Raw genomic sequence first — 16,430 nt, 5'->3', positions numbered from 1 at the left:
CAGGAGAGCCCCAAGACATGCAAATTCTTAACCCGAGCCTCTTGCAGACCAGGAGAAAGGCCAGGAGCTAGATTATTTCAGCCATGATTCCTTGGGGCTTTCTGATCGCCTGTGTCACCCAGAGCATGGGGAGGGACATCTCCCTGTCACAGGGTGATGTCCAAGTTCAAGCTCCCTTCCCAGTGGTCTCATGGTTGGACCCCTGCTGGGCTTTCGGGCCCATGAGATTTTTGGCTGTATCACCCTCCATCACATGCTTTCTAAATCTAACTTCTTTCTTTTACTATTTTTACCTAAGTAGTAGATTTTCAAGTCCAAAAAGAGGCAAAAGCAATATTGTGTTTTTCTGTGGACTTTTATTAAATTTGCATATTACTTTAGTCTTATTCATTTCTTTTCTTTTTTTTTTTTTTGCCATAAACTGCTGTTTATTAGCACTGGTGCTGCAACACAGCGCTTCCAGTGGACATGTGGAGCTGCATGGAGGTGACCGGACAGGTGAGGTGCAGACTCGGGAACCATGGGTCCTTACGTCTTCCACTCGTTCTTGTCATAGTCCCACTCGGCTGAGAAGCCCTGGATAGGGGCCACCTTCATGATGAGCATCCTCTTGGTCTGCTTGGCCACCCACTCCTCTTCAAAGGTGTGCAGGATGGGGCCGTACGCATAGTGCTTCTCCCAGAGGAGGAGGCAGAGCGCGATGAAGCCAGGAAGAACGTGGCCACGCCCACCACTGTCTTGCACTGGTTTGTGCTCCTGTTCATCTCAGTGAAGCTCTCCTTGAACTTAAGGTGGTACAGTTCAACTTTCTCACTGATGGAGAGGCTGCTCCAGGAAGCCTTCTCCTTCTGCTTCAAGGCCTTCTGGCTGGCAGACAAGTTCTTGATGTGGGCCACGTCAGGCAAGGGGTAGTCACGCCGGTCCACATAACTCGGGAGAGCACAATCTTCACTCTTTGCAACATTTCCATGGGCCCAAACACACACCGAGGTGGAAATTGTACGCCTGCCAATCAGGCTAAATACTCTGGTCGCCGACATTCTGCTGCCACCAACTGGCCGCTGCCCACCGTGCCTGCCGCGACCGCCCTCTCCAATTCATTTCTTATTAAATTTATTACAAAGCATTTTCTACAGGTTTTGTCCCTGCTGTGAATGAAATTAGAAGATATTCATGTAAGGACACACACCATGACAAAATCAAAATGACACGGAAACAGCAAACCCAGAGCAAATTGTGTCGTCATTCTTGTCGACTCCAGGCCTGCCAGACCCCACAGCTTTCAGCCACCTCTAAATTCCACCACCACTTCCTTACGGTTGCTCGATGTGCTCGTGCTTCTGGGCCTTGATCCATCATCTTTTGACATCAGCTCTGATTGGGAGAATATACACGGCTCCATCTTCCCATCACTCTTCTCTGCCTTGGAAGTGATATCACTGTTCTCAGACCCTCAACTCATCCCCACCTTCAGCTTTAACTGCCAACCATGAATATCTCCTTTGGCTCCCATGTTTATAAATGGAGGACCCAACCTCCCCTATGTTTCTCCCTGCCAGACCACCTGCCCCGAAGCTCCAGATTTTCATTTTATATTTCAGAGCAAATATTCTGCTGTTTAAACACCCACCACTTCCTGCAGTGTACAGTGGAATATTACTCAGCCAGAAAAAGGAATGAAATTATACCATCTACAGTGGTGTGAGCAGACCTAGAGTCTGTTGTATAGAGTGAAGTAAGTCAGAAAGAGAAAAACAAATATCTTATATTAACAAATATATACGGAATCTAGGAAAAGGATACAAGTGAACCTCTTTGCAGGACAGAAATAGAGACACAGACGTGGAGAATGACATGTGCACACAGCGGGGAAGGGGGAGGGGCGAACTGGGAGAGTGACGTTGACATATATGACATCTGTGTGTGCGATAGATAGCTGGTGGAAGACCGCTGTGGGGCACAGATAGCCTAGTGCTGTGCGCTGTGATAACCTAGCTGGGTGGGATGGGGGCGGGTGGGTGAGAGGGAGGCTCAAGAGGAAGGGATATATGCATACATACGTCTGATTCACTTTGTTACACAGAAGAAACTCGCACAACTTTATAAAGCAATTATACTCTAGTAGTAACATTAAAAAAATAAAAGGTATGCAAATATTTGCTGCTGAATGAGCAGTTATCCTTCTCCATAGTGTTGCAATGACGCTTGTGCATCTCAAAGGAAAGTCTCTCAGTGTCACGTTCAAAGGATTGCCCCCTTTTGATATTCCACAGCCAGGGGGGAGGCATGCCCTTGTTAACTGGCATCTTGCTTGAAGCCTCTCAGCAACCATCATGGGGGAAGGGTGGGGTGCTCCAGGGAGCTCATGGGAGGGAAGATTGGAGCCAAAGGACCCCCAGCGAGGGTACAGGACCCACTCAGCCCAAGCGGGGCTGCGAAACAGAATGGGAGTCCTATAAATGTCTCCTGCATGAAAAGAGCAGCCAGGGCTTCCCTGGGGGCTCAGTGGTAAAGAATCTGACCGCCAGTGAAGGAGACTCAAGCCCAATCTCTAGTCCAGGAAGATCCCTCATGTCGCAGAGCCACTAAGCCCAGGCACCACAACGACTGAACCTGTGCTCTAGAGCCTGGAAGCCACAACTACTGAGGCCGTGAGCTGCAACTACTAAAACCCAAGCACCCCAGAGCCTGTGCTCCTCAATAAGAAAAGCCGCCGTGATGAGAAGTCCGCACGCCACATTTGCTGCAGCTAGAGAAAAATCCCTCGCAGCAATGAGGACCCAGCACAGCCAAAAATGAAAAGAGCAGCCAGATTTAGCAAACAGAAATATAGGACCCCAGTGAAATGTGAATACATTTTTGGCTAAGTAAATTCCAAATTATTTATTGTTCATCTGAAATTCAAAGTAAACCGATGTGCGATCAGCCGCTGGCAGTCCTCTGATACAGTGCTGTGTCTGGACCCTTGGACACAACACAGAGCCTCGCATCTTCACGGGGGTCCAGGGTGATGAAGAGACCACCCCTCTAGCTCCCTAGGTGACAAATGGTCCTGTCCCCTCACTCCAGGCTTCCTCCAGGCCTCAGCCCTGCCCCTCCTTCACTCCCTCCCCAGGTCTCCCCAGGGATCAGGTCCTGTCTCAGTCCCTCCCCTGTGCTCTGAAGTCCCGGGTGCCTTCTCGGGTCTGACCAGGTCAACTCCAGACTCTGGCCCTGGAAACCCCGGCTTTGCTTGCAGCCTTCTTCAGCCTCCCTGTGAACATCCTGATTTAACTCACAGTCCTTAGGAAGGTCTCTCAGGGTTGCCTGAGGATTGGCAGGGACCCAGGTGTGAATGTGGCCTCTACCTACCTGTGAGACCTTAGGAAGAGGGAAAGAGGACTTTGCTTCATAGCCAAGTGGTACTTAAGCAGTAATTCCCTGAGATTTGGTAAAGCCAGGATGAGCTTGGGTGTGAAAAGGGCTTGGTCAAAGCTGGGAGACATGGTGAGTTTGCAACCAAAGGTGGGTGTTGAAGACAAGTGAAAGGGGCCCCCTCTTGGTCCATCTTCCCTCCCGTGGGCATGACTCCATCGTCTCTGCGGACTTGCAGACTCCCTGACACGCCTACAGCAGGAGGGTCAGGGGACACAGAAATGAGGGCATCAGCGCAGAACATGGTTGGGGCCCATGGGAAGAGGCCAGGCCAGGGTCAGCAGTGCAGGAGGAGCCCCCAGGGTTCAGAGAAGGAGCCCCCAGGAGGTAGGAGATGAGGCCCCATCAGCAAAGCTGAGAGGAGGGGAACAGGCCTGGCCTGGGTCTGGGCCGTGATGACTCTGCTGCCAAGGCCCCAGATGCTGCTTGTCACCCTCGTCTTCCCTGGCACCTGGCTGCATGCGGTGTGAGCCAGAGTGAGCTGGAGGGCTGATGGTTTATTGTAGAGAGTAATTTATTAAATGAGTGATCTCTCCCCCTTTTTAAAATAGTAACGTCATCATCTGTTGAAGAATAACTATGTCAACACCGTCCTAAGTACTTGACGCTTAACTGCCCAGCGGCCCTCAGTCAGTCACTGTTATTCTCCACACATTACAGGTGAGGAGCTCAAGAGCCAATCTTGTTCCCTCTGCAGCCCAAACTGGGTCAAGTGAAACCCCAACAGAGTTTTCCCCACCGGCCCCCTCTCACTGTAAGACACTGCTAGTGTCCTCTGAAAGAACGTATGGGCTCTGAGGTTCTGGGGTTTGTCCTATCTTCTTTCTTCCCCTCTGGAATGAAGTGTGAGGTCTGGAGTTAGGCAGCCATTCGAGACCCTGAGGAGACAAGTACTGAGCTGAGCCAAGGGAACAGCAATAGTGGGCCATGTCTTGACAGCATCACTGAGCAGCCAAGCCAGGCCTGGACCAACCTTCCCACCCCACGTGGTTTATTTTATGAAATGAGCCCTGCTTTCAGCTTTTCCAGATGGCTCTGACCCTGTCCACCCTCCTTCATCCCAGCACCCTTTCCTTAGGCCCCTTGTCTTCCCACTGTTGGGTCTCAGCCCTGCTCCTCTCCTCTCCTTAGCTCTCCCCTCCCCTCTCCCTCCCAGGCTACCTTCTTCTTCCTGTCCTTCCTTCCCTCAGATGCACCAGCCTTCCCTGATTTAGTCCCTTCCTCCCTTCTCAACCATCATCATCATCTGTCCCTCATTTTCTATTGCTTCAGGTCTCACACCGAATGGTTCTGCTCCCAGCTTCTTAGAGTCACACGTTTGTGTGAGGTTGTGATGCAGTTTGGGCTGCTTTGTGTGAGGCTGTGACACATTTGGGGCCCGCGACACATGAGCAGAAGTCTGAGAGGAGACACCTGGGGAGACTTTGCTGTCTGGACTCCTTGTACAAGGCTGACTCAGCTCATTCAGTCCGCACAGAGTCAGCGGCAGGAGAGAAATCTAGTGCCTGAGCGCGGTCCTGCTTGGATCCATGTACTGTGCAGGGACCAGTGCATCATCTGTGCGCCACAGCCCCTCCCTCTGGCTTCCTCTCCAGGGCAGTAGAAGTAGCAGTGGTGTGGGGACCGGAGTAATTCTGGAGTTGTCTAGCTGCCGATTTGGAAGTTCTCTCTCAATATTGAGACTTGTTCTTTCTCTTCTCTTATCGCAGGGTCTGTCATTTCAAAACCAGTAACGCTACCAGTGTGATAGGTTGTCGATGGCTGCAGATTTTTGAATCGTAGGTTTCCCTCCTACAAGGGTTAGCTGATTTTAACTCATACCAGCAGGAATTAGTATGACCATTATACCTCCACTCCACCACGAATCAGATCCACTACAAAAGAAAAAGGTATTTGCATTTTTGCAACTTTTAATAAACTGTTTATAGTTCATGATACATTTACTAAGGGAAAAAACTGAGATAGTCTTACTATTTCATTTTATTGCTTTGCATTTAAAGTCAATTAAAATATTCATGTATCTAAAAATCAGAAGCTATTCTGATAGTATTGAATAGAATCTTACTGACATAGATTTGAAACACAACATAGGTTTGAATGAAAAGTAAATCTACTCAGATTTTCATTTAAAAAAAATCTATTTCTTTTGAGCCATTTGCTTTTTGCTGGTCTGTTTGGATCAGTCTGGAGACAGTAGCATATGGCATGTTTACATTTCTTGAAAGAAGGTGTTTTGTGCTGCTATTGAATAAAGGCCTCCTGCCTTCTTAGAGAGGCTGGCGTCCATCCTTCAGTTTTACTGATCCTAGGACGAAGCAGGGAATGAGACAGTTGGAAGATGAAATAAAAACAGAGAGGAGGTCTGGGGAGTGTCACAAAGATGGGGAAGGAAGGAGGGACACAAGCATGTGAGGAAGTCGAGGGACCCCTCGGGAAAGGAAAGCAGGGATGGAGCCAGTGTCCCAGGAGGGAACAGATCCCCCCAGAGGAGGCTCTCAAAAGAGGGGAAAGCCCGGCAGGGACTCCTCTGGTGGCTTAACAAACTGCCTTCCAAGGCAGGGGACACGGGTCCCACCCCTGGTCTGGGAATGAAGATCCCACAGCCCTCAGGGCAGTTAAGCCCACGTTGCGACCAGAGACGTGCGCAGCCCGCCCTGGAGCCCTTGCTCTGCACCAAGAGAAGCCTGCGCACGGAAGCTAGAGAGAAGCCCCTGCATGCTGCAGCGAAGACCTCCTGCGGCCCAGACATAGATAAAGGCCCAGGGAGAGAAGAGGAGAGGAGCGGGGAGGTCCAGGGAAGCAGCCGGGAGAAACCCTCACCCTGAGAATGGCCTGCAGTTCGTCACAGAGCTCCTGACTCTTTACCACCAGCCCCTCCCAGGGCTGAAAGGGTTTCTCCTTGTGGTCCACGAAGGTTACCCAGCAGCGCTCAAAGTCTGAAATGGGACCAGGGAGAGAAAGGTGAGCTCCAGTCTGGGGATGGGCTTTCCCCATCATCATTTCGCTGCCTGCTCTCTCTTTCCTTTCAGGGACTTAGCTTACCCCTCAAATTCTTTCTTCTTAAAAAATTTTTTAAAATTTTATTTTTAGTTGAAGGGTAATTGCTTTACAATGTTGTGATGGTTTCTGCCGTACATCAACATGAATCAGCCATAGGTATACACACGTCCCCTCCCTCTTGACCTTTCCTCCCATCTCCCTCTCCAATCCCACCCTCCTCGGTTGTCACGGAGTCCTGGCTTTGGGTCCCTAGCATCACACAGCAAGTTTCCAGCTGCTATCTATTTTCCATATGGTAATGTACATGTTTCAACGCTGCTCTCTCAAATCATCCCATCCTCTCCTTTCTCCTCTGTGTCCAAAGTTCTGTCCTTTCCATCTGCGTCTCCTTTGTTTCTGTGTGAACCGGTTCATCAGTACCATCATTCTAGATTCTGTATATATGCATTAATAGATGATATTTGTCTTTCTCTTTCTGACTTGCTTCACTCTGTATAATAGGTTCTAGAACTGAGTCAACATGTTCCTTTTTTCAGCTGAGGAAAATGTGGAACACTTCACGAGTCTGTGTGTCCTCCTTGCCTGGGGGCCACCTCCTCTTCTCTGTATTGTTCCAGTGTTAATAATATGTGCAGCTGAAGCAAGCCCTCAGATTCTTTCTTGCTACTGGAATCTGAGCCAGCCCTTTCTCCTTCTTTCTGGAAGCCCCCTAGTCCATTCATATTCATCCCCCCCACCCTCCCATCCTGAACCACCTCTGCCCCTCTGAACTCTGTCTTTCCATAGGCTTTTTCCAGAGTCTAGCCTCCCTTCTCAGGCAGCACACAAAGGCCTCTGCACCACGCATTCCCACCCTGCCCAACTCTTCCTAGCAACTTCCCACAGGCCTCTCCCTGCCACTGCCCCACCCCCAGGAGACCCCTGCTGACCCTCAGAGGTCATGATGGTGATTCCGGCCCTCTCTTGCAGTGCGCGCAGGCCACTCCGATGGCACCCAGAATCGTTGACGGAATAGATGCGGGAGGCAAAGATGTGCAGGCTTATGTGGCGATTCTCCTCCAGGAATGTAGTCAGTTTCTGGGCACAATTGTAACAGGGGGTCCAGGAGATGAAACAGGTGAGCCTGTAGCGCTGATTCCGGTCCAGATTCCAAGAACGGATCTGTTCCAGGAAGTAGAGCTCTGCATGGCAGGGTTCCCCTGGTTGATCCCGACCCTACGGAGAAGAGGAAGACAAGCGTCCTGTCCTTTGCTGTGTATGGGCTAGCGCAGAGGGAAAGACCGTGGAAGGAAGGCGGGTGAGGCGCTGGCCCCCAGCACGAAGTTAGAGTGGGGGCCAGCGTCAGTACCCAGTGAAATGCCATTTCAATGCAGGATTTACATGATCCAGAGGAATGCCAAACCCCTTGAGAGGCAGTATCCCTTTGGCTCTGCATGGCTCTGAAACCGATCAGTCTTCAGGCAGATGTTGCTGTTTCCTGCATCACAGAATTGCGTTAATTTTGATTTTTAAACCATTGAGTTTAAGTATGACTCATCTCGATTTCTGAGTTTGCTGGAGTCCCTCTTATCTTATGCCCGTGATAGGGCCTTCAGGGGCCTCACCTAGTCCAGCCGTGCCGGGAGAGAGGAGGCCGGGGGAGCTCCAACACTGGCCTTCTGCCGTGGAAGTAGGCTTTTCCCCCCTGGAGCGATTCACTCTGCTCTCCAGCTCCTCCACGACCCTACCCCACCCCACTAACTCACGGGTGTGCCAAAACTTTTACACGCTTCTACTCTGGTGTCACCCTGTGCTGAGCCCAGTGATCCCTGGACTAAATACAGCTGGCAGCGGCGGGGTGGTGGGGATCAGTACCCTTGCCAGAATCTCTCAGGCAGTGGGCTGATGTCTTGCCCAGCCGCTCAAGCCTGTGGCGATTGAGAGAGGATCGGGCTCTCTGGCAAGAGCCTGCCCTGGGCAGAGTCCAGGGGAGAACCCGGCCACTTGTGCACATGCGCCACCCTCTGTCCCAACCCCTCCCCAGAGGCAGAGCAGGAGAGGAGTAACCAAGTCATGAAACTCCGGGGTGACACTGGACTGGAGGGCCAGGCAGAGCAGCGGCAGCAGCTACAGGGACCTTGTGAGAGAGCTTGTGGGACACCCTGTGTGCACCTGACAACCTTCTACCCTGAGTGTCCCACCACGGGGAGGGCCTGCCTGCTGCGGGTGGGCGGGGTCGGTCACCTTGTTGCGCACAAAGCCCTTGTACTCGTCCAGAAGGATCTCAGTGTCACCATCCAGCCTCTCCACCATGTAGCACAGGAAGGTCTTGGAAGGCCATCCTTGGTTGTTGAAGTTCTCAGTGAAGGTGTTCTCATCCATCAGGCGTCTGAGGACAGAGGTGGGAGAGGCCAGAAGACACGGGGCTCCTTCTGGGACCGCCCAGGGCTCCCCGCTCTGCCACACCCCTTCCTCCTGCACCCCACATCTCTGCTGGAGCCACTGGACCTCCCTCTCTGACCCCCACTGGGGGCTCCCGGGGAAGTCAGGGTCTCCCCGCAGGAGCAATGTGGGGTGCTCAGAGCCTCGATGACGACCCAGTCCTCTACCTGAAGTCCGACTGCCACAGCCTCTCCATGCCACTCTGCCGCCATCCTGGGTCCCCTGTATCCAGCCCCGCTCTGCCAGGCCCCATGAATCAACTTCTTTACCGTCCCTGGCTCCGAGTCCTCTGATGCTATGCTCAGTCACAGCCTGTGGCCTCCTCCTTGAAGTTGTTCAAGCGGCAGGAGCCTTATATGTCATCAGAGCGCCTGGAAGCTGTTGTGTCAGCAGAGTTGGGCCTCACCCCTTCCTGAACTTGGGCCACTCATGCCACCCAAGAACTTCCCCACCCAAATGTCACACCCTCGTGGACAGCTTCGATTTCCATTTCCCTGTTCCGATAAACGCCCTACCTGGATGCCACCAGGACTGACTGTGGACCAGTGTGGTCTGGGAGGGTGTCTGGGAGGTCATCTGAGAAGCAGCACGGCCAATCAGGCAGGCAGCGAGGGGACACTTCTGAGTAGGAGATGGCATCTGTACGAGGACCTGGGTTGCAGAGACCGGGCTGGGTCCCCAAGAATCTCCCCACCACCATGCCCCAGTTCTTGCTTTCCAGGGACGGAAGATGTTGTGATTCAAACCAAGCCCTGCTCTCGCATCCCCAGCATCTCGCCCCATCACTCAACCCACTGAGTGCTCCTGGTTACGCCACCTTCACCCCCATAAGTTTCTGGGGGAGGGTCTCTGGTGCCTGAAACCCAGTGCTGGGGGCAGAGGGTGACCTGAGGAGTCTGGGGCTCCTGTTGCTAAGCCCCTGTGCCCTGGAGGACCCTCAGAGGACTGAGCCCCCAAAGCTGCCCCACCCCTTCCCAGGTGGCTCCAGCAGCCAGAGTGCTAGGATCTCTCTGAGCTCAGCCCAGCATCAATTGCCCCTCAAGGCTGGGCGGGAGCATCTTGTGGGCAGACCAAGGCAGGGGTCCATCGCTGGGGGGAAGGCACCCGGCTCCCGCATCCCCAGGGGAGGTCTCCCGGCCAGTGTAGCTCCTTATCCAGTAGCTCTGAGGTCTCTTATTCTAGAATGTTCTCCAATACCGCCTCCTTTCTCACCCTCCATACTCCAGCCTAGCCAGGCTCCCCTGGACCTTCTGTTCCCTGCTCAGGCCCGGCTGCCCTTCTCCAATGCAGACAGGCCAACCTAGCTTGTTTCCACATCTGGGGGGCAGGGGGAGAGGGGTCCATGTGCCAGTGACCCACCAGCGCACAGCACAGGCAGCTAAGAGAATCCATGTTTGGTGAAGGTTGGAGGGGTATCAGAGGTGGCAGTGTTTGACCTTCTCGCCAACGTTCTAAGTCTTGAGTCACCCGAGTCGCAGAGAGAAGGGATAGGAGGCTGAGGAGCTCTCAAGTCAGATCTAGGTGGGCCTCACCCCTCTCTTCTCCCCCTGTGCCCCCAGCACCCACCCACATGCTCTCCCTGGAGCCCAAGGCCCTCGGGGCAGCAGGAGCCCCGGGACCAGTGGACCCCCTCGCCATCTCCCTGAGGTCAGGGAGATGCTGGCTTGGTAAAGGCCTTAGTAGAACCTAGTGATGAACATCTGGGCCCAAAAGAGCACCCGACACCACTGGTGTGATGACGAGATGAAAGTGTGCAGCTCACCTCCATGAGGAGAGAAGAGGGAAGAAAAGACGTCCTGTCCTTTCTGGGGCACGACAGCCCCTCCTCGATGTCTGCCTCTGTCACATAGAGTGAAAATGTGGGAACATTCCCCCACACTGCTGGAGATCTCCACGCAAGTGTGGGGAGGTCCCAGAAGGGAAGGCAGGACCTCGGCCCCCCTGGAGAGGGGTGGGTGCGTGAGAGGAGCGTGAGCCCCCTAGCAGGCGAAGGTTTTGTCCAGTTCCACCACCAGGAAAACTGGGAACAGGGCCAGATGCCCTGGGGGAGCCCAGATTGGGGCCAGACAGGCAGCCTGGGCCAAAGGACCCTGGGGGGGGAGCAGGGTGGCTCAGCCCGAGTGCCTTGGGACTGGGGAGGGTGATCCTGCAGTGCCAGCCAGGCTGCCCTGGGCAAATTTCCAGCTCTGGCCTCCTGTGAGTGCCCTTCACTCCCTAGAGCAGGAGGAAGGGCGGGATGCCTGTGCCCAGGTCTCAGCAGGGTTCTCAAACACCTCCAGGGCCCTGTGTCATGGGCAAAACCCTGAGACCAGAGCCTGGGGAGATGGGCCCCTGAAGTGGGGGCCCTGGGGAGACGGGGGAGGGTCTGTCTGAAACTCTCCCTTTGACAGCACCTGGTGGGGGTCCTTCTCCCAGTGTCAGCCCACCTGTGCACCGGGGTTGCCCCCTTTGCCCAGAGGGCCTACACCTCTGGATTTGGGGGTCACTTCCAAGAATGGAGGGGGCGGCTGTGGTCAGAGCCCAGGAACCAAAACCGAAGAAGGGGACTAGGAGTTCCCTTCTGCCAGCTGCCCGCGGGCAGTGACGACATTCTCTGATCTTGGTCAGAGCTGGGGAAACCTGGATGGTGTTTCCCTTTTGTCAAGTCACTCTGTGTGTTTAGGTTTTCCTTTCGGGTCAGGGTCGTGGCTGGGCTGTTTGCTCAGGCACAGTTGTGTGCCAGGCCTGGTCTTTATCATATACGCAATTCCTGGGGTCCCACAGCACACCCTAAGGTGGGTCCATCAGCTGTAGTCAAGCAAATTGGCTACACGTCCCCTATGGCTCAGATGGTAAAGCATCTGCCTGCATTACAGGAGACGTGGGTTCGATCCCCGGGTCAGGAAGATCCCCTGGAGAAGGAAATGGCAACCCACTCCAGTATCCTTGCCTGGAAAATCCCATGGACCGAGGAACTTGGCAGGCTACAGTCCATGGGGTTGCAAAGAGTCGGACACGACTGAGAGACTTCACTTCCAGGCAGGAAGCAATGCAGAAGGCCCTGGGGCAGACACAGCTGAGCCAGACCAGACGCCTCTGGGCCCAGCGCTGTGGTCTGCGTCTGCTCTCTGAGCCTTCTGCTCCCGGGCTCTCCCCTGGGCAGGGGCAGGGGGACTCGGCCTCCTGATGGCTGTTCCTCTTCCCCGGCCCCTCTCTCTGGGCACAGCCTTGGACACGTGTCCCTTCCCCAGCTCCTTCCCCAGGAATTGGCCCTGTCCTGGGTCTCAGCCCAACCCCTCTGCTGAGGTCCCCTGTGCACCCACCTCCCCTGGTGCCCCCCCACACATGCAGTATGAGCCAGAATGTAAGAGTTCGGGTGGATTATTTGTGGTTTGAGTGATATATTGGGAGAGGGCACTCTCCACCTGTTAAAAAAAAAAAAACAATAACGCCATTTGTTGAGGAATAGCTCTCTTAGACAATGTCCTAATGTGTCCATTCACATGGTCATCTAACTGTCACGATAGCCCCCATGGTTGGTCACGGTCCTTGTCTCTATGTTTCAGGGAAGGATCTCAAGGAACGGAGGTGAAGTCCCGTCCAGAATCGCTGAGCATGAGGGGGGTCAGACCCAGAGTCAAGTTCTGACTCTGAAGCATCCCCATAGAAAGCTGACACAGCTGCTCAGACACCGAGGGAACAGGAGGAGGGGACCCTGGGAAGGAGGGTCGTCCCAGGAGTTTGGGGGGCAGAGTTGAAGGTGAGGGGTGTGGCCAGAGCAGGATCAGACCTAACGAGGAGGACCAGGCTGGGGGCCAGTGCTGGGGATGCCCAGAGGGAAGGGCAGGCTGGCTGGTGGGCCTCAGTGAGGGAGAAGGACAAGTGGGGTCTCAAAATGAATGTTGTTGCTGTTCAGTCGCTCAGTTGTGTCCAACTGTTTGCGACCCCCCTTGGACTGCAGCAAGCAGTCCTCCTGCCCGTCACCATCTCTTGGAGCTTGCTCAGACTCATGTCCATTGAGTCAGTGATGCCATCCAACCATCTCATCCTCTGTCATCCCCTTCTCCTCCCGCCTTCAATCTTTCCCAGCATCAGGGTCTTTTCCAATGAGGAGGCTCTTGGCATCAGGTGGCCAAAGTACTGGAGCTTCAGGTTCAGCATCAGTCCTTCCAGTGAATATTCAGGACTGATTTCCTTTAGGATTGACTGGTTGGATCTCCTTGTTGTCCAGGGGATTCTCAAGAGCCTTCTCCAACACCACAATTAGAAAGCATCAATTCTTCAGTGCTCAACCTTCTTTATGGTCCAGCTCTCACAACCATACATGACTCCTGGAAAAATGATAGCTTTAACTATATGTACCTTTGTTGGTAAAGTGTGGTCTCTACTTTTTAATACACGGTCTAGGTTTGTCATAGCTTTTCTTCCAAGAAGCAAGCATCTTTTTATTTCATGGTAGCAGTCATCATCCACAGTGATTTTGGAGCCCCCCCCAGAATAAAATCTGTCCCTTTTTATTTGCCTTGAAGTTATGGGACCAGTTGCCATGATCTTAGTTTTCTGTATGTTGAGTGTTGAGCCACCTTTTTCACTCTCTTCTTTCACTTTCAACAGGAAGCTCTTCAGTTCCTCTTTACCTTCTGCATTAGGGTGGTGTCATTTGCATATCCCAGCCTGGCAGGTCACATGATATACTCTGCATATAAGTTAAATAAGGAGGGTGGCAATATACAGCCTTGAAGTACTCTTTTCCCAATTTTGAACCAGTATGTTGTTCCACGGCCAGTTCTAACTGTTGTTCCTTGACCCACATACAGGTTTCTCAGGAGACAAGTAAGGTGGTCTGTTATTTCCATCGCTAAGAATTTTCCAGTTTGTTGTGATCCACATAAAGTCTTTAGCACAGTCAGTGAAGTGGAAGCAGATATTTTTCTGGAATTCCCTTGCTTTCTCCACGATCCAGCAAAACGTAGGCAATTTGATCTCTGGTTCTTCTGCCTTTTCTAAACCCAGCTTGAACATCTGGAAGTTCTTAGTTCACATACTGTTGAAGCCTAGCTTGAAGGATTTTGAACATAACCTTATTAGCACGAGAAATGAGCGCTATTGTCCAGAGTTTGAACATTCTTTGGCACTACCCTTCTCTGGGATTATAATGAAAACTGACCTTTCCCAGTCCTGTGGCCACTGCTCTGTTTTCCAAATTTGCTGTCATATTGAGTGCAGAACTTTAACAGCATTATCTTTTTAGGATTTTAAATAATTCAGCTGGAATTCCATCACTTCCTTCAGCTTTGTTTGTAGTAATGCTTCCTAAGGCCCCGGTAAAACGTCTGTCTACAATGTGGGAGACCTGGGTTCGATCCCTGGGTTGGGAAGTCCCCTGGAGAAGGAAATGGCAACCCACTCCAGTACTCTTGCCTAGAAAACCCCATGGGCGGAGGAGCCTGGTGTCCAGGGGGTCACAAAGAGTTGGACACGACTGAGCGACTTCAAGGCCCACTTAGCTTCACACTCCAGGATACCTGGCTCCAGTTATGACCACACAATCATGGTTATTCTGGCCATTAAGACCTTTTTTGTGTAGTTCTTCTGTGAATTCTTGCCACCTTTTCTTTTTTTAAAATTAATTAATTAATTTCAGTTGGAAGCTAATTACAATTTTGTAGTGGCTTTCGCCATACATCGACACGAGTCAGCCACAGGTGTACACATGTCCCCCATCCTGAAGCCCCCTTTGCCACCTCTTCTTAATCTCTTCTGCCTCCCTTAGGTCCTTGCCATTTCTGTCCTTTATTGTGCCCATATTTGCACGAAGTGTTCCCTTGACATCTCTAATTTTCTTAAATAGATCTCTAGTCTTTCCCACTCTGTTGTTTTCCTCTACTTCTTTGCATTGTTCATTGAAGAAGGCCTTCCAATCTCTCCTTGCTATTCTCTGGAACTCTGCATTCAGTTGGGTATATCTTTCCCTTTCTCCCTTGCTTTTTGCTTCTCTTCTTTCCTTAAGTATTTGTAAAGCCTCCTCAGACAACCACTTTGCCTTCTTGCATTTCTATTTCTTTAGGACAATTTTGGTCACTGCCTCTTGTTAAATGTTACAAACCTCCATGCATAGTTCTTCAGGCACTCTACCGGATCTAATCCTTCTAATCTATTTGTTACCTCCACTATCTAATCATAAGAGATTTGGTTTAGGTCGTACCAGAATGGTCTAGTGGTTTTCCCTATTTTCTTTAATTTAAGTCTGAATTTTGCAATAAGGAGTTCATGATGTGAGTCATAGACAGCTCCAGGTCTTGCTTTTGCTGACCATATAGAACTTCTCCATCTTCAACTGTAAAAATATAGCCAATTTGATTCCAGTATTGACCATCTGCTGATGGCCATGTGTAGAGTCATCTCTTGTGTTGCTGGAAATGGGTGCTTGCTATGACTAATCTCTTGACAGAACTCTTGCTAGCCTTTGCCCTGCTTCATTTTGTACTCCAAGGCCAAATTGCCTATTCCCCCAGGTATCTCCTGATTCCTACTTTCGCATTCCAATTCCCTATGATTGAAAGGTCGTCTTGTTTTGTTGTTAGGTCTAGAAGGTCTTGCAGGTCTTCAAGGTCAGAAGCTTCAAGTCAACTTCCGTTTCTTTGGCATCAGTGGTTGGGGCATAGGTTTGGATTACTGTGATGTTGAATGGTTTATGTAGCAAACGAACTGAGATTGTTCTGTCATTTCTGAGACCGCACCCAAATACCAAATACTGGCTTTTGGACTCTTCTGTTGACTATGAGGACTACTCCATTGCTTCTAAGGAATTCTTGCCCACAGGAGTCGATATAATGATCATCTGAATTAAATTCGCCCATTCCCGTCCACTTTAATTCACTGATTCCTAAAATGTCAATGTTCATTCTTGCCATCTCCTGCTTGACCACGTCAAATTTACCTTGATTCATGGACCTAACATTCCAGGTTCCTATGCAATATTGTTCTTTATAGTGTCAGATTTTACTTTCATCACCAGACACACCCACAACTGAGTGCTCTTTCCACTTTGGCCCAGCCACATCATTCTTTCTGGAGCTATTAGTATTGCCTTTCACTCTTCCCCGGTAGCATATTGGACACCTTCCGACCTGGGAGGTTCATCTTTCAGTGTCATGTCTTTTTGTCTTATTATACTCTTTATGGGGTTCTTGTGGCAAGAATATTGGATTGGGTTGCCATTTCCTTCTCCAGTGGACCACGTTTTGTTAGAACTCTCCACTGTGACCCATCCGTCTTGGGTGGCCTTGCATGGCATGTCTCATAGTTTCATTGAGTTGCACAAGCCCTTTCACCATGACAAGGCTGTGATCCATGAAGGGGTCAAAATGAATAGAAGCTGTAAGTCATTGGGTTTCCCATCAGCTGACTCACAGTAGATAAGGATACTTATCCATCAGAAGGATTGACAGGTGCCAAGGTCCAGGGCTTGCTCTGGGGTGAGACTGATGCCTAGAAGTGGGCAGTCAAACAGAAGCCTGACGACACCAGCAGGACGAGTTAAGCTTGGGGATCTGAGCTGGGGGAGCAGGTGAGGACACCTGAATACCGACAGTATTGGTTTAGTCGCTCACTCG

At 51.5% G+C, this 16,430-nt stretch overlaps 1 protein-coding gene and 1 pseudogene across 3 annotated transcripts; both read right to left on the bottom strand.

The window, feature by feature from the left end:
• LOC106502147 lies at nucleotides 529-1,045 on the bottom strand (annotated as a pseudogene).
• On the bottom strand, nucleotides 5,305-9,189 carry LOC106502146 (DNA dC->dU-editing enzyme APOBEC-3G). 3 transcript variants are annotated; one of them, XM_018048782.1, is made up of 5 exons: nucleotides 9,003-9,120; nucleotides 8,638-8,782; nucleotides 7,344-7,575; nucleotides 6,235-6,350; nucleotides 5,305-5,719 (listed from the first exon to the last, which is right to left on the bottom strand). In XM_018048782.1, the coding sequence occupies exons 1-5, from the start codon at nucleotides 9,086-9,088 to the stop codon at nucleotides 5,711-5,713; spliced, it is 588 nt and encodes a 195-aa protein (XP_017904271.1). In that variant the 5' UTR covers nucleotides 9,089-9,120; the 3' UTR covers nucleotides 5,305-5,710. The 3 variants fall into 3 exon arrangements, with proteins under 3 accessions (XP_017904271.1, XP_017904272.1, XP_017904270.1); XM_018048783.1 differs by having other exon boundaries at nucleotides 5,377-5,719; nucleotides 7,344-7,629; nucleotides 9,105-9,189; XM_018048781.1 differs by having other exon boundaries at nucleotides 5,377-5,719; nucleotides 7,344-7,629; nucleotides 9,003-9,150.

The sequence above is a fragment of the Capra hircus genome, chromosome 5, assembly GCF_001704415.2.
Source record: "Capra hircus breed San Clemente chromosome 5, ASM170441v1, whole genome shotgun sequence".
Lineage (NCBI taxonomy): Eukaryota > Metazoa > Chordata > Mammalia > Artiodactyla > Bovidae > Capra > Capra hircus.
Note: the sequence above shows the minus strand (reverse complement) of the source record. Positions and strands in the feature narration are given on the sequence as shown.

What these genes read in the sequence shown, in the direction of transcription:
- LOC106502146 (XM_018048781.1), bottom strand. Translation starts at nt 9,088, where the DNA reads ATGGGGCCTGGCAGAGCGGGGCTGGATACAGGGGACCCAGGATGGCGG. An exon ending in AGGGCTTTGTGCGCAACAAG is followed by an intron (nt 7,630 to 8,637) that starts GTGACCGACCCC and finishes TCTTCTCCGTAG; the next exon opens with GGTCGGGATCAACCAGGGGA. An exon ending in CACCATCATGACCTCTGAGG is followed by an intron (nt 6,351 to 7,343) that starts GTCAGCAGGGGT and finishes GTCCCATTTCAG; the next exon opens with ACTTTGAGCGCTGCTGGGTA.